This window comes from Xyrauchen texanus, chromosome 35 (genome assembly GCF_025860055.1).
Source record: "Xyrauchen texanus isolate HMW12.3.18 chromosome 35, RBS_HiC_50CHRs, whole genome shotgun sequence".
In the NCBI taxonomy this organism is placed as follows: Eukaryota; Metazoa; Chordata; class Actinopteri; order Cypriniformes; family Catostomidae; genus Xyrauchen; species Xyrauchen texanus.
Window position 1 is genome coordinate 7,461,575 of NC_068310.1, and position 26,051 is coordinate 7,487,625.

At 38.3% G+C, this 26,051-nt stretch overlaps 1 protein-coding gene across 1 annotated transcript in view; it reads right to left on the reverse strand.

Annotated features, from left to right (window-relative positions):
- Positions 1-6,607: 6,607 nt before the first annotated feature.
- The window catches only part of LOC127628939 (UHRF1-binding protein 1-like), a 53,130-nt gene continuing 33,686 nt past the window's right edge, over positions 6,608-26,051 (reverse strand). Inside the window, exons 14-21 of the mRNA XM_052105923.1 lie at positions 24,262-25,550; positions 22,615-22,799; positions 20,988-21,127; positions 19,972-20,128; positions 18,793-19,064; positions 14,892-15,000; positions 14,685-14,770; positions 6,608-9,226 (exon numbers count right to left, since the gene is read on the reverse strand). Of these exons, the coding sequence (XP_051961883.1) occupies positions 9,116-9,226; positions 14,685-14,770; positions 14,892-15,000; positions 18,793-19,064; positions 19,972-20,128; positions 20,988-21,127; positions 22,615-22,799; positions 24,262-25,550 (2,349 nt within the window). The 3' untranslated portion in view covers positions 6,608-9,115. The remainder of the gene's footprint in view (positions 9,227-14,684; positions 14,771-14,891; positions 15,001-18,792; positions 19,065-19,971; positions 20,129-20,987; positions 21,128-22,614; positions 22,800-24,261; positions 25,551-26,051) is intronic.

The following is a 26,051-nucleotide window of genomic DNA, read 5'->3' on the forward strand; positions in this document are numbered from 1 at the left end:
GGCTGCTGCCTGCCTGTCTGTGTGTCTGATGTGCTGTACTGCTGCGAGGAGACGCGGAAGGAGAGCAAGAGAGCGCGCGCGAGAGACAGAGAGAGAGAGAGAGGGAGGGAGGGAGAGAGAGAGAGAGAGAGAGAGAGAGAGGGAGAGAGAGAGAGAGAGGGAGGGAGGGTGGGCATCGGAACTCGACAAAGTCTCATCTCCCGACCTGATATTTTGATTTATTATTCAATACATATATTGTTTTGACAGGGAAGCTGTGTGGAAACAGGAATATATATATATATATATATATATATATATATATATATATATATATATATATATATATATATATATATATATATCAGATGTGGGCCATCAGTATATTAATAGTATTAACATAATTTAATTGCCAATCTCTCCCTCAGTTGTGCAGTGCAGCTTGCGCTACTTCAGTGCAGCTCATTTAAATTAGATATTTTATCCAATCAGATTTTCCACTGTGCTGTGTCTGGGTGAAAACCTACCCCGAGGCCTTCAAAATTTCAAGTGAATCCCCTCTGCGGTTGAAGCAAATGGGGACGATGTTGTAGATTGTCATCTTCTTTAACCAATCAGATTTCGAATTTGCCATGTTGGGCGTATTCTTTGACCCGCCGGAGCCTTCTAGCTGTTCTAGCCGCCTACGTCAGCATTTTTCACGTGGCATGATAGGAGGAGGACAATTAGCTAACTGAAACTGAAGTACAACTAGCTAGCACGTAAACTTTCTTCCGTGTGAGGTTTATATTTTTAGATGTAGTGCTTTATAATTCTGGTTAAGATTTTTTACCTAGCCCTGTAGATGTTTTAAACACACAAAGCCTGAAGGAGGAGAAGAAATTGATTTGGTGGCAGATTTACAGACAAAGCCTTTTTCGAGAAGGACCTTTCAAGAAAATCTGGAAATTGTGAGAAAGGGTCAACTAACCCCGCAGCTAGCAGGCCTGTCCCAGCCAGGGAAAGGATTTGTGCGGCACTTTCAATCGACCAACTACGAAAGGTACACCTAGCTTACAGCGTCGAATGAACATTGCAAATTGTATTGCTGGGAATGCCTGTTTATTTGCGACCGACCGATATGGTGTTTGGAGCCACTCTGGGTTTGCAAACCTGAATTGCCTATCCAAGGCAATTCAGAGACATCAAAGCACGGCAGGACACTTGCAAGCAATGGTGCTCTTGAAAATGTTCGGAGACACCCGAGTGGATCTACAACTCAGCAAACAAATGTGAAGGGAAACGGAGCTCCACAACGAAAGAGTAAAACAAAATAGGGAAATACTTTAAAGACTGATCGATTGTGTCATATTTCTAGGTAAACAAGAGCTCTCATTTAGGGGACATGATGAAAGCAAGGAGTCCACATATAGAGGTAACTATTTCAAGCTTATTTCCTTTCTGGCCGAGCATGACAAAGATTTGCATTACCACCTTTCCACTAACAAAGTGTTTACTGGGACTTCAGGCAAAATACAAAACAACCTGATTAGTGCTATAGCTGAAGTGATGGGAGAGGAGATAAAAAGGGAGATCAATAAAGCACCTTTTGTCGCAGTTATGGTGGACGAAACTACAGATGTGAGTTCTGCTGCCCAGCTGGCCCTGGTGCTCCGTTATGTGACAGACACTGGTGTCAAGGAGAGGTTTATCAAATTTGACGATGTTACGAGTGGCAAGCGGGCTGATGACATTGCTGCTCTCATTATCCGATTACTGGAGGAACACAAATTCCTGGATAAAGTTGTGGCACAATGTTTTGATGGCGCTGCCGTCATGGCATCTGGATTAAATGGGGTGCAGGCTAAAGTTAAGGTGAGGGCTCCTATGGCTTTATTTATACATTGCTATGCACATCGACTTAATTTAGTACTGACTCAAGGGTCATCAAAGCTTAGAGAATGTAGGATCTTTTTTGCACATCTCCATGGCCTAGCTGCGTTTTTTTCCATATCCCCTAAGCGTACGCAGCTGCTTGACGATATCTGCCAGTGACGTCTTCCTCGTGTGGCACCAACATGGTGGCAATATAGTTCTAGATTGGTCAGCACAGTCTATGAGAAAAGAGTTGCCCTAAAGGAGCTATTTGAGCACATATTACAACACCATGATGAGTACGATGAGGATTCTTTGCGCTGTGCTGATGGATACAGTTCACATCTGGATGATTTAGTGTTTTGTTTTTTGCTTTCTACGTTTCATGTGATATTTGAGTATTCGGATGTTCTTTCTGGAATACTGCAGAACAAAACACTCGATGTACAATTCTATCTGGCAAGAATGGATGAGTTTTGTGACTATTGAGAGGGAGAGAGGGCGATTTGGTGAGATTTATTAATCTACTTTGCGCGAAACAGGTGGGCCAAGCACACGGAGAGGCCAAGCACAGGGGGACATTTACACAACATACCAGAAACTCCACACTCTCTCATACAGGCCTCTTGCACTTACAGCGTGACAGAGCCTCTTGACTGGTTAGCGACTACTAGGGTTAGGGTTGGGATCATCTGCGTGCCAGGTAATTTTTCCTGGGCTTCAGCCCCGAATGTTTTGACTGTAGCCCTGAATGTAATTTTAAATATAGTCAACACAAGTTTAGGTGCAGCACAACAACAACAACAACAAAAATATTTCTATATGTATATGAAATGACACAGTCTGTCATGCAGGTCTTCGAAGAATAGGCTACTCACAATAATATTGCTACATTTTGTTTGAAGTTGACATGGCATGACACCCTCCCCCTCTGCCTCCCGCTACTAGAGAGAGGCAGCTTGTGTCACTCTGGAGGAAAAATTAAACATCAAGAAAAAAAGCAACGCAGCCTTTTGGACTTTATTGAAAAGAAGAGTAATTGTGAAGATTTACTGATGTTACCTACATGTTTAGCTTAATATTTTTAAACTTGTGGACTGGTCAAGGACATCCAAATGTAGGGTGACCATAGGTCCTCTTTTTCCCAGACACTTTTTCGGACCTTAAAAAAGCGTCCGGCCGGGATTTCTAAATTTGCGAAAATGTCTGGGATTCGGCTTTAGTTGCATTATGATGTGTATCTGGTCTGATACTTAATTGTGTGCGCACACATATTTGCATTCCTGTAACACCTCTTTGCAAGTCCCGCCTTCTTGCACACCAATTGGTCGATTATAAGAGGCTTGCAGCAACTATTGGCCAAATTCATGCCTGTCAATCTCTCAGTGAAGTGCTGTTGTGTTGGGCATCAAACAGTTGCTTAACAGTAGCAGCGGAAGAGTGGAAACAATGCCCAAATGAAAGTGGGTGAAGAGCATCATGTATATGGGAAAGAATTGGGGGCGCTGTTTCTCACAATTCTATTTATTTCAATGTTGCCTACTGCAGCTTTAAGAGCACAACATAGTTTACAAGAGCACAACATAGCCTCTTAATTTTGCTATCAAAGTATTTAACTTTAAAATGTACATTTTTTTCTTATATTCTTAACCCCACTAGAGGATCGGAGGTAAATATACATACTCTCACAAAATCCTGTTGGAATCACTGTACTTTCATTGTAAGTAAGGTGCCAGAGTGCAGAAAAAAACATAAAGGTAAAGCATGTTTATTTAAAATAGATGGGGCCCCCCCTAAAGCCACACCCACTTTAATATGGCTGGGCTAAGCCCAAACATCCTCAAGTCCTAGAAATGCCCCTGGTTGGGATCTACACTCAGGAGGGTTCTAGGGACCCCAATTTTGGGGCCCAATTTGGTGGCCCCTGATGGTTGAGGATCTCAAATTTCAAGGTCATGTGGCCTTTGGAACCCCCTTTTCTAGACGTCGCTCTTGCCCATAAAACCAATGCAATTCCATAGGGGTTTCACAGACAGCCTTAAATTTGGTGCTAAGACCTGGGGTCTTCGAATGCATAATCATTGGGCCCTCGGAAACAACCTATTAAAAATGTGTCCCTTAGTGATTGGGAAGCACTGTAAAAAATCAAGAAAAATATTATACAAGTCAGCCAATTAAGCACTTAATGTAATTCAGACTCCAAACTTTGCACACTTACTAAGGGTCCCCTGAGAATATACAAACTTCAAACTGGAGTAATTTGGAGCATTCGGAGTGGTGTCCACCAACCCGCTAGAGAAAATGAATGGTATAAATTGTACATGGGATTCACTCTAGCGTCACTCCGTGAGGTCCCACGGACAACAATGGTGACACATCAACTTCCCCTTAACCACATACTCAGAAGACTTAAGTGCTCGGGTGAAAAAATTTATTTTTCATTATTTTCAATGGATCTTTCTGTCTGACAGATTTTTCATCACAGGTCATTATGCTCATCAAGCATCTAGAGACTCTAGAGTGACTGCCAGGACTACCAGGATTTCCAAACCCTGTGACCTTTTGACCCCTCCTTTCAAGACTTTCACATTTCCCATCCCACTTTCCCATTAAACTAATAAATTATTCATAAAGGATTCATTGGTCCACACCTTCCCTAAATGGGCCAAATATATGGAAAAGCAGTGTGGTGCCCTCACTGCAGTGGGCCTACCATCTGTTGCCTCAGAAAAAAATCCAGATTCATCAGACCAGGTGATGTTACCGTAGCCAGGGTTTGAAAATTAGTGAGGTCCACAGTGAGATGTCAAGACTTTTACCAAAATGACACATACAAATGCAACATATTCTATACATCAAAATTAAATATAAAAATTAAAAGGACAGAAACCAATAATAATACTGAAATACTTTTTTAATCGCAAATAAAGTTAACAATTTAATACTGAATTTTTGTCACATAGAAATGCACATTTGAAAATAAAGCATTGGTTTTGAGTTGGGCAGCAAAATTTACTCATAATAACTACAGAAAAACAGCTAAAGTTTATTAGCATCTAATTTATCTAGGACTATGTTAACTATGATAGATATTAATATTATCCAAAACAATAAATTGTTTTCCTTTTGCCAGACTCTTAATTATTTAAAGGTGCAATCAGTAATTATTTCCCCTTTAAAAAAGTTTTACTCCTGAAGAAATTAGTTATAATTATGAAACATATGTATAACATCATGACTACTCACATGAGATGAGGACTGTAGTAATATCAGTAACCTTATAAAAGCCATTTTATTCTACATGGGGCAGGGGCGCCCTTCAGCACTGAGCCTCATGGGGGCTGCCATTTTAGAATCACATGACCAGCTGAATACTATTCGGTTAATCTCAGTAACCGTCTTGTTATTGGACACTTTCACTCCTGGATTAAATGAATCATGGCTCATTGTAAAGTGAATTTCTACAATAGAATCTGTATCTGAAAACTGCTGATTTTTATGATGCTGCATCCACACCACAACAAAATAACATGAATAAAGAGTTACGGAGTGTAAGATACCTTTAATTCACCTTTTCAATTTAAGTTCATTAGAACTGAACATATTTACAAAAGGACAAAAAAAGTGAGTGTCCAGGCTTTAAAGCTTTTTTGTTAAATTCTGCTTTGTATGTGCCTATATGACAATTTACCATTGTTCAAGTATCCAGAGTTTAACTATGTAAGATCATGTTAATCACAGGTAAAAAAAAATAAATCAGCATGGTTAGATGGAATTAATGTAATTCATTTGTATAAAATAATAATAATAATCTATGGAATTAGTAATGAAAAAATTATCCTAAAACACAACCTCCATAAAAGTGACTTTTATTGCCCTAATATTCCACACTAATATTAACATTTATTACAAATATTTACACTATTTCTGGCAAATACCATAGTTACTACTACAGTAACTGTCAGGTATATTTCTATAAGGGTGCTGATTTGTGGAATGAAAAGCATGTAATTACAGGAACAATGTTTTGCTGTTTACCTCGTCACTGTATTTTAATATGACGGGCTGTTTAATCTTGTTTCAATAGCTTCAGCACTGAGCCTTTAAGTGTCTTGTGTCAGATGGGTTTATAACAGAGAATTCTGTGTCATATTAAAATGGGTCAAACGCGACTCGCACTGTGTTTAACTTGGGACAGCACGATGCAAGCACAGAGCAGGTTCGTCAGATTAGTGAGACCGGTCCAGCTTTTACTCTGCTCTGTCCCACTAAATGCACTGCGCAGCTTCAGTTAGCGCCAGTTTATCACACTCTTATAGAATTTGCGGACACTAAAGAGTCCAGCCAACTGTCCAAACTAAATTTTAAATGCATGCAGACACTCAAAGGATATATCAACCCTTATTTTTTTGTTTTATTCGGTCAAAATGTATTTTTGAATATGAAAAAAATTACCGAAGTCCAGACCTTGGTGACCTCAGAGCTACGGACATGACCGTAGCCTTTCGGTCAGCTCGAACCAGTCTGGTCATAATCTGCTTTTCTGTCATTAAAGATTTTGGTTTAATAAAAAGTGCATTGCTAATTTTTCATTTACACTACCATAATCAGATGATGTAATGTTGTATTTGACAATCAAGCGTGTCGCACTTAGATCTGCTTATCTCGGCGGAATTTATTTTGTTATATCACAAGCAACTTCTAGTAGATACACAATTTCACATTTAAGATTTTTTCATTTTTATTAATCATCATTAATATTGAAATATCACACAGTTATGGTTCACAGAACCAACAAAATATCATTTTTATTCATTTTGTTACAGTACTTTAATGGTGGTAATATAAAATGTGAAATTGTATTACTGTTATGAACAGGTGAAGGGTCAAACAAAACCTTGACATTTCATCCACATGAGGTCAAAAGGCAAAATACATTGACCGTTATAGGGACAACTTTCACTCTGGGCCCAAAGACAAATAGGTCAGTCTTTCTGTTCTTGAGAATATTTGCATATACTGTAACAACATCATCTGACACCCTTAAGTGTAACAAACAAGTGACCTAAACATTCATAATACAGTCATTTGATCTAACTGTACACAAAGAAATAAAATTAGTACCAACGTCACGCCTAAAAACAATAACAATTTGTAAAGCTTCTGTTCAAAATCTAATCTGAATCTAAAATGACACTGAACATATCCAAGTTATTTATATTTGAAAGTGGAAGGCTTGAATGACCAGAAAAGTGTAACATGCTGAGTTACTGAACACAGACTTGAAGCCATGCATTATTACTAACAGAAAATATTTTCCATGTACTGAATGTAGTTGATCCCCCCCATAAGAATAACCTTTCAATGACTACATCTACAGAAAATATCTTTACAATTTAGTATCTTTACACATCTTTTTGGAAGACACAGAAATCGCAAAATACTAATACAGAGAATGCTTAGGTGTATAAAATGCTACATTTCATTTTCATTCGTGCAATCTCATGTTGTTAAACTTCTTAAAGTAACCAATAAATCAATGATTATGGGTTACATTTTGAGACCTTGGCTCTTAAATAATCTAAACCAATCATCTGAAAATGGATGGATGTTGATATCACACACAGGCTTAGAGAACATACATTTTTCCAGCTGATTAGGATGGTAAATAATAAATTAAACCGTACTTTGAGGCAATATATCAGGTCCATAATACTGTTTTATCACAAAAACTCAGAGAGGCATGAGCAAGCAGACTGCAAAAAAAAAAAAAGTGCAAGCAAGCATGTATATAGATAAATATTGTTGTCCAATCATACGTATCACCCAGGCATCTTAAAGTGATTTACTTTGTGTAACAGACAGTGTGCAAAAAACTAATGTTTTTAAATCGGTTTACAATGTAAAAAATAAATAAAAAACTAATGTGTGTAACATTGACACAAGTGACCATTATAATACTGAATATCTCACAGTTAAAATCAAAAGCTTTTAGATAAGGGCTAAAGATTTCTTGTGCACAAATTCATATGAACACCAGCCTTGGCACAAATGTTACTTTCTACTCTGCGAGCACACCAACAATTTGTACACAATGCAAAATGTGTTCGGTACTCTAGTGGAAAAGGATGCAACTTAGAGGTAATCTCGATGCACTGACTGACACAACAACTTTTGTTTTCTGACAAAAGTACCATCTGTTGTACATGGATCCACATATAAACTCATTATGTGATACAGTGCATTTAAGTGAAAGTGCTTCGCTCCTCTCTTGAATAACAAATGCAAAAAAGGCAATCTTCTAGACCAGAGCTCGACAACCTTTTTGACATGAAGTGCCATTTTTAATGGGGAGGAGAGGTCATTTCCTATTCATTGTGTTAATTATTTTTAAAATGATGACTTTATTTCCAGGTTTAATTTTAATTTGGAATCAGATTAGAGAGTTTTGAGAGTTACCATCTTTGTTTAAGGAGGGTGTACGCTGGGTTGAAAATCTCAAGCATTGATGGCCGTGTGTTTAGCACATGCAATTTTGGGGTAAAATACTCCATTTGAATAAGATATTTTCAAAATGTTTCAGCATTGAATTAAATATATTTATTGTTAATCAAATCCTCTCGACTCCTTCCACTCTCTTTGAGAAATATTTTCACTTAGTTAACTGCAATGCATTCTTGTCCATGAAGGAAACATGCAATGCTGTCTTATAATTTGGCCTAAACAATGTACCTTAAAAGGCAGAATAATTTGTCTGCCTAACTTATGTAGCAGCCCACGCATCAGAAACGTACCTATGATGCTTTAAAATGCTGTCAAGGTAGGCAGCTCACTAGGTTTTGGAATAGCGCTTACATCTAGCAGCACTTCTTAGCCATGGTAACAAACAAAAAGACACGAGACACTAGGACATCTGTATAAAATCATGCTGACCAAAAGTGAGGAAATTGTGCAGGAGGGAGGGTCTCCGGCAGTGAAAGAGTTTGATCAGTCTTGGTTTACATCAGTCATTCACCAACTGGGAAGTTGGTGCATTAATAAGGTTCAGTTAGAAACAGAGAAAAAATTCACTATACAGGAAGAATCAATAGAGGGCATTCACACAGTGAGAAGAGATATTGATGTCATCTGATTTACACTCATACATTAGAGAGATTAAAAGGTAGAGAAAGCGAACAGAGTCAGTGAAGGCAAACATCTTTCCTCTTCTGGTTTATCTAGGTGAAAACACGTTATTCTGCACCTTGTTTGGATTGAAGTCTATTTACTTTTCCACTCTAGATCATAAGGTGAAGGCAGGGTTGCATTTCCTGACTTCCTGTAGGAGGCGATCTCGGTCAGAGAGAGCTTTCTCAAGAGCTGATTGGACATCAGCGAGTCTGGACTCCAAAAACTGCATCAACAGAGAAACATGTAGATATAATATTACAAGGTAAAATATTACAAGATATAATATTACTATTTTCAATTAAAAAAATTTAACTGAAAATTAAATGAATGTTGAATGGTTAAAGCATATAAACTATACTTTGAAATATCCAAACTGGATTAAGAGAAAATTATAGAAAGCAGTGGCAGCAATATGCTTCAATTCATGAGTAATAAAAGCAGATTAGACTTCAGACATGAAATTAAGATATCAAAGGCCACCAGGGTGTTGTTTCCATGATAGAAATACTGCCCAATCACTAGAAAATTGCACTCAACTCTATTGATCCATGATCTTGGTCAGTCAGTGCTTATAACTTCTTTGAATGAACAACTGTGTCATAATTTTGATAACCTTAATTGATATACAAGTCATTGCAGAAAATATATTTGTAATTAAGTTATTTCATCAACCAAAAACTTGATATTTAACTGTGTCCCATGTTTTACATGCAACCCTGTTACCGCATGATTCTCCGCTATTAAAAATGGAACATTCATTAAAATTGTGATACACCGGAAATAACAATTTCATTCTTTACTACAGAATGGTGGTATGACAAGTAAAAGTCTTTAGAAGTCTTAGTCTTTTCTAAATTTTTCCACAAATTGTACTGTTGACAGCATTTCTCAAGACAAATTTGTTTCTCGTTTTAAGCATTAAAACTCAAGTATGTTATTTCTGTGACACTAGCGCCATCAAACTGAACTGCAAAAAATATATATTTTTCAAACAGTCAGATAGACTCTCCAACTCATGCCATTGGCTTGTAATGTTGGGGTGGATCTACAGTGAGAAGCAATAAGGGCAAGTTAAGCTGGCTTTACCAACCACGATAAAAGAGGAGGAAGTAGAACAGCAAACTTAAAGACCACAATGTTTTATTTCCTGTTTAATCGTTGTAATGGAGATGCATGATAAAGACTTAACAGCAGCATTCAGCGTTCATGAAGACGCCCACGCATCGGAGAGATATTTGTTTGCATATATTCTGTCGTTTGAGCTAGTCATACAACTTATTTTCATCTGTACAAGGATGACAACATTATGTAGTAAATTTACTCCACTATTTCAGAACTCAACCCCAGTTAAACCGTAACACCAGAGCATGACAGAGGAAACCCCCACTATCACAGCGAAATACAGCGGCAGACGTGATTAAAAGAAAACAAACACCAGTGGAGCAAGAAGAAGAAATCTTTCTCATATGTCATGTGTTCGTTCTTTACACGCATTGCAGGGCTCATTGTCTCCGTTCGCTCAGCTGCAGCGTGCGCAAAACAATGTTACAAAAAGACTGAACTACACATACCATTGTAGGCTAATGTGTAATGTAATTAAGTTAAAAAAATAAACATTATCATGTAGTCATGAACACTGCTGCCCTATGTGACCGTATCACCAATAATTGTACCTTTAAAACACAATTGTGCCAACAATTACAGGTTAAATACCATGTAGGTCTGGATGGGTTTTTCAGATTTTTCGATTAAATTGTGCATTTTCTTTAGGTTAGATGTGCGTTTTGAACCGGCGTGCGCATGTTGATGAACGGTCTCCTTTCTTTTACCCATAAAAATGCATTAGTTATGTGACAGTTATGGGCTCTTCATTTCAAATCATATGGATAAGCTTTATATGGAGACTCAAACATCCACTGCTCCTTTTACTACGATGATTCAGATAGATTGCGAATTAATGCTTTGTTCTGTGGCGTGTTTCAAGTGTACTGCATATATAGCCAATATTTGGCAAGCGACCATCTTGACAAACTTTGCAAGTTGAATTGTAACGCAAAATTATTTCATATTGCTGCACTTATCAGCGTGAACCCCTATAGAGCACGTCTCTATCTGCAGCGGTTTATGAATATACACACAAATTGTTTGATATACAATAAGTACTTTCAACTTGATAATTTATAGATACTGATTTCTAGATTACTTTCTAGATAGACTTGGTTCAGATCAAATAAATTTCTACACTGGCTAAGAAGTACTTGGCAGTTTTCTTATTTTATTCTATTATTTTTGAACATAAGGATACATTAGATTTTAATTTAATTTACTCTATGTTGACAACTTCCCCCTATGGTGCATTTGATGCGTTTCTAAATTTCTCTTGCACACCTTGGTTTCCTATAATGAAAATTACGGATTACTCTAACCAGATTGCCTTCTAATAGCATTCTAATAAAGAACATGCAATTTGAATCATGCTGTAGTGCATTTAAATGTTTAAAAAATAAAATTGTGAATAATAACCTTACTTACTCTCTGCATATTAAATGGGGGAAAAGTATTTTAACGCTGAAAAAAAAGTTACATACTTCAGCTTTAACCCCGCCAATTTTTATTCAATTTCTCTGGAAACATGATCTAAAATCCTGTCAGTCTACGTCTCAAATGATTTTTTTATTTTTTAGAATGTTTACATCAGGTACACATGTAGCTGTCTAAATATGCTGGGCATTATTGCCTGCCGCACCTCTGCCAGTACCTTTAGTCGTCCAGCAACGGGGTCATCAGCAAAGGTTTTTCACCCATTGTTATGTTAATTGGATTAAGCGTTTTAGGTTTTTTACTTGGGACTCTAATTTTGAAAAATTACCTGACTAAGCAAGGGAGCAGCCATTTTAGTTTCAGTTTGCTCAGCTCTCTCAAGCATTAAAGGTCCCCTGACAAGTAATTTTCACTTTCTGAGGTTTTTTAACATTAATATTAGTTCCCCTAGCCTGTATTTGGTCCCCTCATGTCTAGAAATTTCAGTCGGTGTAAACCGAGTTTTGGCTATCTTTCTCTGCCTGTGAGAAAATGAGATCTCAGACGGGCTGATCTTGAATCTCCCCCATATGACGTCATATAGGGGGAGGTTACCTCGCAGCTCTTTGACTGAACGTAGGCTATTTGTAAGAGAAATCTATATCGTGCCTTTATATCGTGTATATATTTTGTATTCTGTTTACTAAAAGCACTTTATTTGTGTATTGTTTTTGATAGTTTCACTCTCTTTTGAAGCATATTGGAGTAAACATCAGGAGTTTTGAAAAACTACACCCTGACTCCAGTCTTTATTTGAAGGGAGTTTGGCTTGCTGCTGAATTGTGTTCACACATATGGAAACACACAAGAAGAGCAGTATACCCATTAATCCAGGAACATCTCCTGGGCAACAATCAGGTATGTCTCCCCATCAACCCCCGCAGTTTGACACAGGATCCTCTTCCATTCTAGATATTTCTATCACTACAATCACTTTCCTCTGCTTTCCTGAGGCTGCTAACCACAGTTTGGGAGCAATCACACATCCAATGCCAGCACTTCCTGACTGGGTTATTCCAACAATCTCTTTATGCTGCAGCCTTGAAACCACCCTGTTAACAACATCTTCTGCTTTCAAAATGTGGCCTGTTTGGATCTTGTCTTGACCAGCCCCCACTGAAAGGTCTGTCCCTTAGCTCTAGATCTGGCCTGGTCTTCTGCAGTTCCAAAGGCATTTCTCCCAAACAATGCTAATGTACATTTGAAAGACAATGCGTTAAACCCAGACACATCTTGACGTAACTGTTGGTCTTAGTGTGCATCCTTACCACTGCCACTGCAGTGATCTCACATTTTTAGTGGCCACATCAGGCGTTTGTACAATGCAAATTGGTCACACCTGACCTTGAATTAGTTTGGGAGATGCCCTCTTTCAGCTGCTTCAGAACCAACCCTGCAATGTATTTATCTGGCAGATGTGCAGCATATTCTCTTTCTAGACTACGAATAGGCTTCTCTGCCAGAACTGTTATTCTTTCCCCATCCAACTCAAACGATGTCTGGTTGTTCCGAACACCCTTAAAATTAGAAAAGCTATGTGATTTTTCCCATTCCAAAAGTTCTTGCAGCCGTTTCAAGAGTCTGTGTGTACATGCAGCAGTCTGTAAGATGCTAGTGACATTATCCATATAGCAGAGCAGTGCTGGCAATCTCACCCCAGTCCTTGGGTCACCTGTCAATAGGATGATCTTAAATGGAGTGGTTGCGCAATGGGCTAAAGCACGTAACTGGTAATCAGTAGGTTGCCGGTTCGATATTTCCAGTTGCTGCCAGCCAGTTGTCAACTACAGTGTTGTGTGAAATATTACTGTCTACCAAGCTCCTAAAACTCCAGTGCATATCTGACGAGCTGGTGTGGAACCGATCCATAGGATTTTGTCAGGTCCAGCCAGAATACATGGAGATCTTACTTGTCTCTCTTGCCAGATGGGATCTGCTCCCATATCATTGATGCATGCTCCACACTAGAGGTCTGCACGGGACCAGTTTCTCCATCCCACCACCCCCCCGTTCCAGCTAAATCTTACTCAATGTTCACCTGCACTGTGCCCGCAATGATTTTCTTCCCGACCGCTCCAGTATCTGCAATCCTGCATACATTTACACATTGGGCAAAGTCATACAAATAGACAACAAGTGTACATAGTTTTATTTTTCTGTTATTACTATTATCAGATGACATGTGACATGATGCCCATGTGACTTGCCTGAGGTTGATTTCTTAACACTAAATTGATAATTTTCTAGTCCAAGTTCACATCCTTTGATGACACAGTGTGTCCAGCCTTCTTCTAAAGCCCAGTTGACTACCTGCATAGCCTGCTCTAAAATACTGAATAATTTTATGTACATGGTGTGCACATTTTTATAAAGCGGTTTGTTTATTATTGTCAAAATCAAATCAGTTATAAAATAAAATAATATTTATATTTTTGTTATCGTTTCATTTATTAATTAATAAAATATCCACATCTGATTTTTTAAACCTATTCTCTGGCTGCTTGCTCCCTTCCACAATGCATGGACATACTATTCCGCTACCGCCTTAAAATCGGAAATGTAATTCCATTCCACAAGAAATCAACTTGGGTCCCACAGGTCCTGCGGCAGTTCCGAGGAAATGCAGACATTTGACTCCACACACCCAGGTAAACCTGGTATGCCTGCCTTCTGGCAGCTTGAATCCATTCTTCTGGAGGTAGTCAGACACTCTTTGATAATCAACAAAAAATAAAATCTTTCCCTCCACATTCAATAGATTAATACTCCTAATCTGACTAAATGTTGGTGGATTCCTGTACTTTGGGTATAAAAATGGCCACTGCCCTTCGCCATTCCAAAAGGTACGCACTGCTTCTTTCAGGCAACTCTCAGTAATCTCCATAACAGTTTAAGAACCATGGGGCTCTTCTTAGCCCATATGATATGCCATTCGGGCCCAGGGCTGAAGTGTCCCTGGCCTTTTCTGAGACCTGCCTGATATCACTCAAATTCGACGTCAAATCCCACTACAGGAAAATGACTGGAAAATTATACAAAAATAAGAATATGTAGTGTACCAGTAATATTTGTGTGTCAACTAATTTTCTAATATGTTATACCTTGTTCTTCTCTTGAGCTCCAGAGCTGCATTGGCCAGTTGCCTCTCTGTCCACTTCTGTCTCAATCCTAGATTGGCTTTGAGCAGCTGCATGTGTAAGAGACAAGAGCGAGAAAGAGGAAGCACACAGTTAACAGGTCAAATAAATCAAGTAATATGAGTGGTTATCATAACCTAAAAAAATCTCTGATGATCAGAAAGAACTCACGTCTCAAGCTGACTATTCCATCATCTAAACGCTCCAGCACAATGCCGTCTAGAGAGAAGAGTACAGGAACTGGCTGAGGAGCAGTCGGGTAGACTCGAGGACAATCATCCTAAGAAAGAGAGAGAGATACTCGAGTCAGTGTGACTCATATGTAGGATTATCCATGAACGATGCAAGAGAGAGAGAGAGAGAGTCCGTAAGAGCTGCATATTACACCACAACTTGCATGGCGTGTTTTACATACGAGGTCTATATAATAAACTGTGTAGTCCCTCTAAATTCTGTACATTGTGTTTATTCTCCTGGTTACTTTTGGGAAATGTTACTTCAAGAACACCAACACTATGCTTGGGTTGCAGGTGATTTTATTCACAATTTTTTAATTCTTTGAAACTATTTTTAACAGAATTCAAAGTTGTATTTTTGGAATAGTGCTTGCATTTACAGTAATGATTGCATCCCTCTAGACATTCCCCTAATAGTTATGTAGAAAGCTCTGGGGATTATACTGGAAGCAATTGTTGTTATTTATTTACAGTAGGCCTACATAACAGTAAAGGTGTATTATAACCACTCTATGTTAAAGGCAGTGTGACTCATATGTAGGATTATTTACATGTACATGTATGCATTTGGCAGGCGCTTTTATCCAAAGCAACTTAGTGCACTTATTACAGGGACAATCCCCCAGAGCAACCTGGAGTTAAGTGCCTTGCTCAAGGACACAATGGTGGTGGCTGTGGGGATCGAACCAGCGACCTTCTGATTAACAGTTATGTGCTTTAGCCCACTACGCCACCACCACTTCTTAGATTATCCATGAACGAAGCCATCAAATGAACACAACACCACATTCCAAAAGATCAAAGATCCCCCACCGAGCCATAAAAACAAATCCATGGTGCCTAAATTGCTGAAGGAGACAGTCTCTCCCATGCCTGCTTAATCTCAAACAAGGGTTTGTAATGATAGAGAGGAGCAATAAGAAAACCCTTTTGTTCCACAAACTTAAACCCTCTGTAAGATCAAATGGCCAAGAACATTTGGTGACCTTAATGCATAAATCAGCAGGAAATTCCTTATCAGGAAACCCAGACAGACCCAAGGCCTGAAATCAACAGACCTAACACAGTGACATTTGTTCCTCCCCCGGGACACCTCCTCTTGCTATCTGCACATTCCAAAAACATTCTCTCTTAGCTCAGCAGAGACAGCAAGGACCCAAAATGTATACAACACCTAGCCTTGCTAGATTATCTTGAAAATGACTATGTGATCACCTGTGATCACTTTTATAACTGACAAATGAATGATTATAGCCTGATGTACCTTTTAAAATATGTGTAGTGATTTGTAATCACGTATAACTTATAAAAATGTTATATCGATGATTGTAATCTTTAATCTTGTATGGTAAATATTCAAGGCTTAACTGGAAATATACACTGACAATCAGGTTTCTCATAACATGTAACATATTATCCACGTTGTAAAACCAATTAATTAACCAGTATGATTTGTAACAAGGGATTTTTATGTTTTATTACACATGTAATATTCATGAAAGCATGTCACTTTTAGTATGTAAATGCTGACATGTTTACGTAGATAATGTTGATGACAACGAATGTCATGTCTCTTGCACGGTTTTCAAGATATAATAGTTCATGATTAAACATTCACTATTTTGAGCAGGAAGAATATAAGGATTCTCCACATAAAGGATTGTAAATCAACTTTGACAGACAAGTTGACCATGTGACTTTGGAATTGGCTCTCTTCACTTCTGATTGGCTCAGGACACCTTTGGGGTGCATCAAATTTCAGTTAAAATGTTTACAAAACAGGAAAAACTCCCTCTTAGAAATCTTAGAACTTCTCTATTGCAACCGTTGCTTGGGTTCCTCTCTTTGGCTCTCTTGCTTCTTCCTATTCCTCCATGCCATGTAGAGTCCAAGGAAGACTCGGGACACAAAAGTCCAGAGGAAGACTCTCACGCTCTGCTCTACGGTTCAGACACCAAACGGGAGTCATGCATTCTCCTTGCAGAAGGGCTCACTTCATCAAGACATTAACTATCAGTGATCATAACAGAGTCCAAAACATAGACGGAACAAACTTTCTACAAAAGCCAAAGAACCAAACAACACGAGGAAATGCAACGCAAGGAAACGCAACAACACGCAAGTACAACTCTAACTAATACACCAGCACTTTGAGCCAAAGTTTAAATACTTTGCATAATCAGATTGCAAATTGATTAAGACTCAAAAGGATAAATGGTTCTTAAGGCATTGTCAACAGACTCAACAGTTCATTTTATCTGTTTTGGTCTTTTATTTCATTCTGTCACTTTTCTCACAACCCCGTTTCATGTTGTATGTGTTAGATTAGTTTTATGTTTAGGTTAGCAATAAAGTTTTTCTGTATTCAAAGATAATTTGAAACTTTATTTAAATAGCAAATTTAAAAAAACAATAATGTTACCAAAGTGCTGCACAAAGAATAATTAGAAAATATAATAACAAAATATGGGGGCCATTTTAAGGTGTGGAGGCAAGTCATTCCACAAAACACAGCGTAAGAGGGGTCTGTTTTTATTTTTTGTCTGAACCAGACTCTCAAGGGCCCGTTTTCTCTGTTTAGCAGTATGTCTCAGCCTTGCCCTGTTCTCCTCTTCAGCTGCATGTTTTTTGAGATCCTGAGCACTACTGGATCCTTTGCAGCCACAGTTGAGTCGCTTTTCAAGCAGACTCTGCTGCTGCTGGCGTTTGTTAATGGTTCCTGCTGAACGGATATTCTTGCAGACTGTGCGATCCACCTCCCCATATTTGACATCACTCGTCTCCATAAATGAATAATTAGCTTAGCTAACATGATTGGTTAATAACAGTGGATTAAATAATGAAATTGGCAACATCACTGTATCAGACAGGATTGTAACATTGTAAGCTAACTTACCTCGGCAGTGTGTCCAGTTGTCAGACTTGCGGTGTAGCAAACTTTGAAAAAAACCTCGCTCTATTCTGACTTGGATTGGCTGTCAGGTTTCGGCATTAGGAGTGATGATTGGTTAGACAGAATTTAATAAATTTGCAAAGTTTATGTTAACTGCAGATATAGCAGGTAAATGCTGGCCACGACAGAATATTTTCTTATCGGATAGGCGTAGGTGACCCATTTTGGTTTCAAAACGGTGAATTTTGACGAAAGGTGAGGAGATTTCATGCCTGCATAATTCCCTTATTAAAGCCAATTCCTTACACTAGAAACAACGAGACATTGTATTACGATTTTGATGTGGAGAAATTTAGTCAGACAAATAAACTAGTTATTTGTCAATTATCTAATTTTTAATGGTTGTTGAACAAGACTAATTCCATTATAAATTTCCTTACATAATAATGTAGAATAAGGACAGTTTAATTTAATTCCTAGCTCACACATACAGTTTCCCTACTGTGTCACTTTAACCCATCCCGTGTACATCTTATACTACCAAATTTGTTACACATATTATGGCATAAATTAAACAAAGTGGCACTTGTTACTTTCAAAAAGTAATGATTTAGTAAATTACAATACTAAAATACTTTTGTCTTCCACTGCCGTTGTCTTCTCATAGTTCCGTTACACACCATATGCTAGCTTGTACAAGAATGCAATTCACTGTGAACACAATCGAGTGTGCTACAGATGAACTAACAAGGGGAATAATTATATTGACATTTATTCATTTAGTAGATGCTTTTATCAAAAGAAACTTGCAGTGCATTAAGTTTTACATTTTAACATCCATGCATGGCAATTAAACCCATGACCTTGGTGTTGCTAGAGCCATAATCCACCAGTTAAACTGGATGAGAAAGTGAGGAATCTATCTCTTTTCCGTCACTCTCACCTTCAGTGTAACGGTTGTGTCCCACACCCACAGTCTCATTGGCTGCGTGTCTGTGCAGAGTTCATCCTCCAGGAAGGGCCCCAGAGTGCTTAAGGTAGAAGCCGAGAGCTCAGCCCTGCATCCTGTCAAACACATCTCCATGAACCCTACACTCTCAGACAGAGGAGTGTGTCTGCCTGCACTTGGCCCAATCTCCAATCTGACTGCTGCTGCAGGCGGGCCCGAGAGGGATTGAGGGCCAGGAGAAACAGGAGCACTGGAGGCAGAGCCACCTGCAGGCACAGAGGAAATAAAGGGACATTCTGAGAGAATCTTTTGGTTAATATGCAATCTGGAATAAAGTACAGTGTGAACCTACATAAACACATAATAACAGTAGACTAATAATTGGTTACCATAGAAATAGAGGGAGAATGAGCAATGAGTATGTGGGGAGGTTGCTTAAATAGATAACCATATGCTTCAAGAAGCAGATTGTATGCTGTGAACCACAAATAATTAAATGTGGTTGTTGGAGAGACAAGTTCTTGATAGCCACTTCATGTTTCCAGTTCAATAGGTTTCTATCCAGTTGAATAAGTAATGCATATCAATGGGTTCTTGATCACCCTGTCAGGGCTTGTTTTACGATAATGATCAGCTAACTGTACATGATCACAATTACTGTGTTCCTTCCCAAATAAATAAATGTACATAAAATATTGATTTGTGTTTAAACTAATTATGTGAGGAGATGGAGAGAACTAGCCTACAAGAGACATGAAACACAGTGGAGGAAACTAATATACAGTGAAGCAGTCGTTAAGCAAAATATTTGACTGAAGAATGCACGACTGACCAATAAAAAAAATAAAGTATTTCAGAAAGCTGTGTAACAAGAGGCAGAGGATTTCTATTTCTCAAATAAACCTCTAATGTTATGAGTATCATCAAGTCAAGTCATTTTTATTTGTAGAACGCTTTTCACAACACACATTGTGAAAAGCAGCTTTACAGAAGATCATGTATTAAAAATTAAATAAACTAATATCTATTAAGACTATTAAATCATGGGTGTGTATTACCTTTATCCAACTGCTAGATAAACCTTTCTCAATAGTTTTGATAAACTGGTGTTATTGGTGTGGTTGAAATGGACAGCTGGTGAGTGTAGATTACTTGAACATAAAGTGTCCTAACCTTGTGTTAATGTCAGTCCTGCCAGCAGGTCTGTGACTTTATAGTTGCCAAGTTGTTTAGACACAAGCTCCTTGGCTTCCAGCGCCACCACAATATCTTCGCCACGCATCTCTGTAAGGCATCCAATCCGGTTCAGGCACAAAACTAACACAGACACCTGAAAGTAACAGCAGAACACACATTTTAGATCAGACAAACATTCAACTAACCTAGACATCTAAAAACAACAGAAAAGCATTCACAGATCAAGAAAACAAGCTGTTGACCTAGGATTGCATCAATTCTGACCGCACTGACTGTTTACTACATTTTCGTTCAGGGATCATTAAAGTACCTGCCTAGATATTTTATTGTAGACACCATTAATTAAAAGTGATGTTTAATTTCTCCACCACTAGTGTTACTTTACCACTCCCACCGTCTGGCACTGGTTAACTCTAGAACCAATACTTTAGAGCCAATGGTGCTGTGTAGGCCGATCAGGATGTTCAAATAAACAGAGCATCACAGAGTTCACTTTTTAGTGTTATTTTTTGGGAATCAACCTACAAATAACTTACTTATGGTGGTATCTGCATATTAAGCTTGGATTAGTGAATTTAACATTGAAAATTAAAAGAGAGAGAAAAACAGTTCTGGCAAAGTTGCTGTAAACTTGTAGCAAATTCACAATTTGCTAATTAGCTTTGTGGAAAACTCTTCATTTTTTCCACAGACATGTTTGCCAGTAGCAGCTTCACTATCATTGAAGAGCTGCAAACTTCTGTCAAACATATGCGGCAAATGGCAAACTCATTTGCATGTGAAAATTAGGAGTTGCAAATTTGCAGAAAGTTTGCCAAACCTCTTAATTCGTAAAGGGAATTTTGAAACTATAGGATGTCAAGAAACATAACAGAACAAAAATGAGCTGATGATGTAGACAAGAGTACTACAATAAAAATGTTCAGTTTATGCACTGAAACAACAAATTTTCTTTTGAGAATAAATCCCAGCCCTGGCTAGGTAAAACTGACCATGTCTTGAGCAATATCTTCTGTGCTGTGGGACAGAGAGCTGCTGAGGTCTGCTGATGACCCTCCTTCTGTCCGTGGAGCACGACTAACACCACTGCTTGAGTGAATAGCTGTACCATTAGGACGCAAAGACTCCATATCTGAAACAGATGGAGGAATGAGGCTTTAATACATTTTCATTTGATTATTTTTGCAGGTAGATTCAGCTTTACCATTTTTAAAATCGCAATGCTTCTATAGCATGATTTTAAAAAAATCCAATGCGGGTTTCCTTGTAGTGCGCTATAATGTATATATTTTTTTTCCTCTGAAACCCTTCTCTTCGCCTGCATCACCTGTCTAGATCTGCTTCATGTTTTTTTATTTTTTTTTTTTAACAGCACTTATGAATAGGGATGAGACGATATGGTTCACACAATTCAGTTTGATATACGATATGAGGTTCATGATTCAATATAATCTCAATTCAAAATAACACTTAAATGACAAAATATTACAGATTTTATTTTATGAAAAACAAAATTTTATAAATAAATTGAGCAAAATACACATCAAAATAAAAGTTCTATAATACACAATATAATTTCTCAAAGTCTAAATAATAAGAGTGCGTATATACTTTTCTCTATAAGATCACACACAAATAAAGCTTTCAAAAAAAGTGGGGTACATTCAGGCGAATCAGGTGCAGAACAAACAATAGGAATGAACAAAACCTGTCCTGAAAAAAGTATGTGAAAGTGAATATTTTATTTTTTAATTATTTGATTGTTGTCATTATCATAATCACATTTTAACTTTGATAAAATGCAGATTTTTTTTTATTTTTACAATTAACATTAGATCATGTATCTAATAATGCTATAATAATGCTATCAGCCTTCACTGTTTTAAATAATGGGTCCAATTTACAAGTAAAAACATCGAGTTTACATTAATTTAAGAAACGCTAAAAAAGGTACAGCCACTTTAAGAGGTTAAATGTGCATTTCACAGTGTTCCGGATCAGCGAACATCAACGAGAGGTATTTTAGCGCATCCATGCTGTGCGAGATTAAAAATAATATTTATTTTTACTTGTTTATCTGACTGTAAAGAACAGAAAGGATGTTAAGACATTACTCAATGAAAGTGGAGTTGCCTCATCTTCAATGGACACACATTAAAATATAAATTTTATTCTCAAGCACTTTTCACCAAAACAAGGCGTTTTCCAGGTATTAGAGTACTTACATTTCTAAAAGCTAAATTCAAGCACTTTACAGGGTAAACACTGAAAATTGATTGTTATGCCACGATATGGTTATTTAATTTTTTGGTTTGCGATATAACGAAATTCGATATATCGTCCCATTCCTACTAATGAATGATCTTATCTTTTGGTTTGTGTCCATAAAGTTCCAAATAAAACAGAAAAGGTTAAAGATTAAATTAGCAAAGTAAGCCAACTGATTCATCACATTACTTTGTAATATCTAGAATATTTTTGGTTTTCAATTTCAAGAAAAATTAACTATTATATATATATATATATATATACCAACACTTTGAAATAAAATTACTCATACTGTGACATAAGTTCCTGCAGACACTATATTGTACCATAGTGCAATGAGTGTTAGTGTACCAGAGTCCATGAGGATGACAAAGTTTTCACTGATGTCACTGTCAATAGATAAACCATCGTCTGCCAAGCTCTCCTCTAGAATGGCACTATCACAGGAATTTTGGGATGGAGACTGTTTCATGGACTGAAGCCGCAGGTTCCCAATGATGGAGAGACTGGACTCCTCTGGCCGCAAGCGTTGCTCCCTACAGCCAACAATATCAACATAACGGGTTCACGATTAACCACCAAGGAAATGACACACACAGAGAGAGAGCAACACCTCGGCTTAATTCAAGACAAACAGCTATGGCGTGAAGAATTAGGCCATAACATGTTAAAGGGTTTGTTCACTTTAAATGAACATTATGATCTATTCAATGATAGTAAATGTGACTGAATTTTATCAAGCTCCAAAAAATACTCCGGATATGGTGTACAAGTCATATGGACAACTTTAGTCGTTTTATGCCACTTTTTGTTATGTTTGGACCTTGACAGCATCTGTCCCCAATGTTTAAAAGACCCATTTTGGAAATTCAGCTAAACTTATTTTTTTGGGAGGTGAGAAACTGTTCTGGGAAAGTTTTCAAATACAGCAGGCTAGGCCTCCCTTAAACAAATACAGCCATTCACTAGAATAGCCACAAGCAGTCTCAGCAATTTTCAATTATGTACTGCAAGTGAGCTCATTTAAAAGATGGTCAGTTTTTTCAGAAACAAATAAGACACTGTTTCAAGCTTACGCACATTGTAAATGCCTCCGATCAGCAGATCATTTCTCCCTCTCAGACTGCTTCCAGACCAAGTCCAAGTGATGAGGCATTTTTCTCAATCCCACTGTGAACTATGACAATGTCCTATTATCTATATCCTAAATACATTTTAAAACTTGCTAGAGATAGTTTAGCAATGTTTGTAATTCTAAGCTAAATTAAATCTAAAGCCATAGTAGCTAAACAAGCTCTTCTACTGTTCTTCTACTAGATTGTATTAACTCAAATCACTAACTACTTATAACATGGCTCTCTGGAATACCTGATTGGTCAATTATGGCATTCTGTGGTCAAATATTTTTGAATAATTATCACCAAATATTATGTGACCGCAAGTGATTTCCTGCATAGGTGTCTCCCATATTACTGCATGTTACTTCTCACATAATCAAATAGTTTCAACTCAAATCAGTATTCTATGTCAATTACTGTAATTCATTTACTTATTTATTAGGTGGTTGTTTAATAAACAGTATAATGCACAGTCGGCCAGTCATTATCGCAAAATAACTCCCTTGGATGTTTCCAGACATGATCACACAGCTAGTGTTTATTTTGCAATGATGACTGCCTTACTATTTGGGTTGGGAATCAAGTACCGGTTCTTATAATTAAAATATAAAATTTTCGGTTCTGTTAACGGTCCTTGAACATGCAGTCTTCGACGAAACATTGCTCTAAAAATACTCTGACAGTGTTTTTTGTGCTACCATTCTGCAACAATACTAAATCTATAGTGCAAAACATACAGTGCTACCATGTATGACTTGCAGGATCACTACATTTTACTACATAGAAAAAAAAATAAAAAATATTGAACCTAATAACCAGGTTAGATCAAGACTGAAGTAAAAAAGGACCACAGCAATGCAGATGTTCCAAAAGCTCTTACTTGTTTTGAGGAGTGAACAGCTTCGTCATGGCAGACCCTCTGCTCAGAAGACTGAAGGCATCTTTTGTGATGGACAGCGCCCCCTTGGTGAGATCCATGGAGGCGCTGAGTGCATCTTTAGTCACACCTTTGGTGGCATTCAGGGCACTGGACAGCTCCCCCTCAAGACTGAAAGTAGAGCCTTGTCGGGACAATCCTGCAGGGATCCCTGGAGAAAGAGGTGGTGACTGGGCAGAAGCAATGGCCTGAGCTTCATTTTCTTGCCCTGTTGGTCTATCGATTCCCTCCTCAACAGCTTCACAAGCCTCCTCCACCAACCCGTCCTGCTCTGCATCATCCTCCTGATGGACAGAGATCGACCCATTCCCCCCCAGCCCACTGTCCTCCAGCAGCCCAGGCACACTGGGGAGGTACGTTGGCGAGATATCGGAGTCTGTCAGGCTTTGAGTGTCTGTGTCCTCTGGAGACTGTGCTTCAACTTTGGGCTCGCATACTGAAGGAGGAAGCAGCAGACCGAGCTCTATTGCCTCCATCAGGACTGAAACGCACACTGAAGGAGTATCGTCTCCTTTATGTTCTGAACGCCTCAAACCCTGGACATCCTTGCTCAAATCTCCAGCTAGTCTGGAGAGGCAGTCCTTCATCCTCAATAGTGCAACAAACTGGTAGTGGTTGAGCCACATTTTGACTGGAGTGATAGACTGGGCCAAGATATGGATGGAGGCCATGGGAGAGTTGACTAGTCCATTGGTATGGTGGACTTGATCAGATATAGTGTCACTGATATCTTGTGGAGAACCTGGAAGGGGGTGTTTACTAGAACATGTTGGGGACTTTGAGTCTCCATCTATACTCAAACAATGAGAATCTTTTTTGAAGGCAGAAGGGTGGCAAATCCACAAAGACATTGAAAATGGCTCCACAAAGGGGAGGGCTTTCCCCCTGAGACCTCGACGACCCCCCTCGAAGCCTAGAGTCAATCTGGATAAACTGACAGACCAGATGTCTTGAGAGCGAGAGGGTCGGAGAAGGGGTTCGTTTTCCAGAGAGTGTTGAAGGAATGCGGATGGCAGGGGATGTAGGACGCTCTGGTCAAGAGGGAACGGTTGGCACTCAATGGGTTGGAAGAAAGGACAACCAGAGAAACTGTTGTAGGTGCTGTTTAGGTCAATGCAGGAACCTTGAGGAGAGTGGCGAGTGTTGCCGAGGACGATTTGAGGAAGACTGATGCTCAGCGACTGAGGGCGGTCTGGGTGGTTCAGAATGGAGGATTCCAGAGGAATGATCAACTAAAGAAATATAGATAGGTGTTACCTACAACAGCATAACTGGACCAAAAGCACAATATCATTAAAAGCGCAAATGTGGGGTTTTTTCATTGGCTTACGAGCATCTCATATTTCTAAAACAATGTTAAAGTCCCCATGAAGTTAGTGGCTTTTAGTTGGGGTGTATTAGCCATGAAACCACCTATATTCTAGTTTATTCAATAGCAATCTTGAAAAGTAAATTCACTTTTAGAAGATATTTGCATTGAAAATTGAAAGACTTTCTTGAATGGAAAAACTGACTAAAAATCTTTTGATTAATTTGACACAACAGATTTTTGTCCAATCAAATGTTTTCTAGAATTAGAATGTCCCTTTCCCTAATACCACCTGCAACCATCTAGGGTGTATAAAATTATGGTCTAAATTATTTCTACTAACAAGTAGAAAAGTATGCTCTTCAAACAAATTCATGGGGTCTGTAAAGATCAACTGGAAACAACACAATATCAGTCAACATGA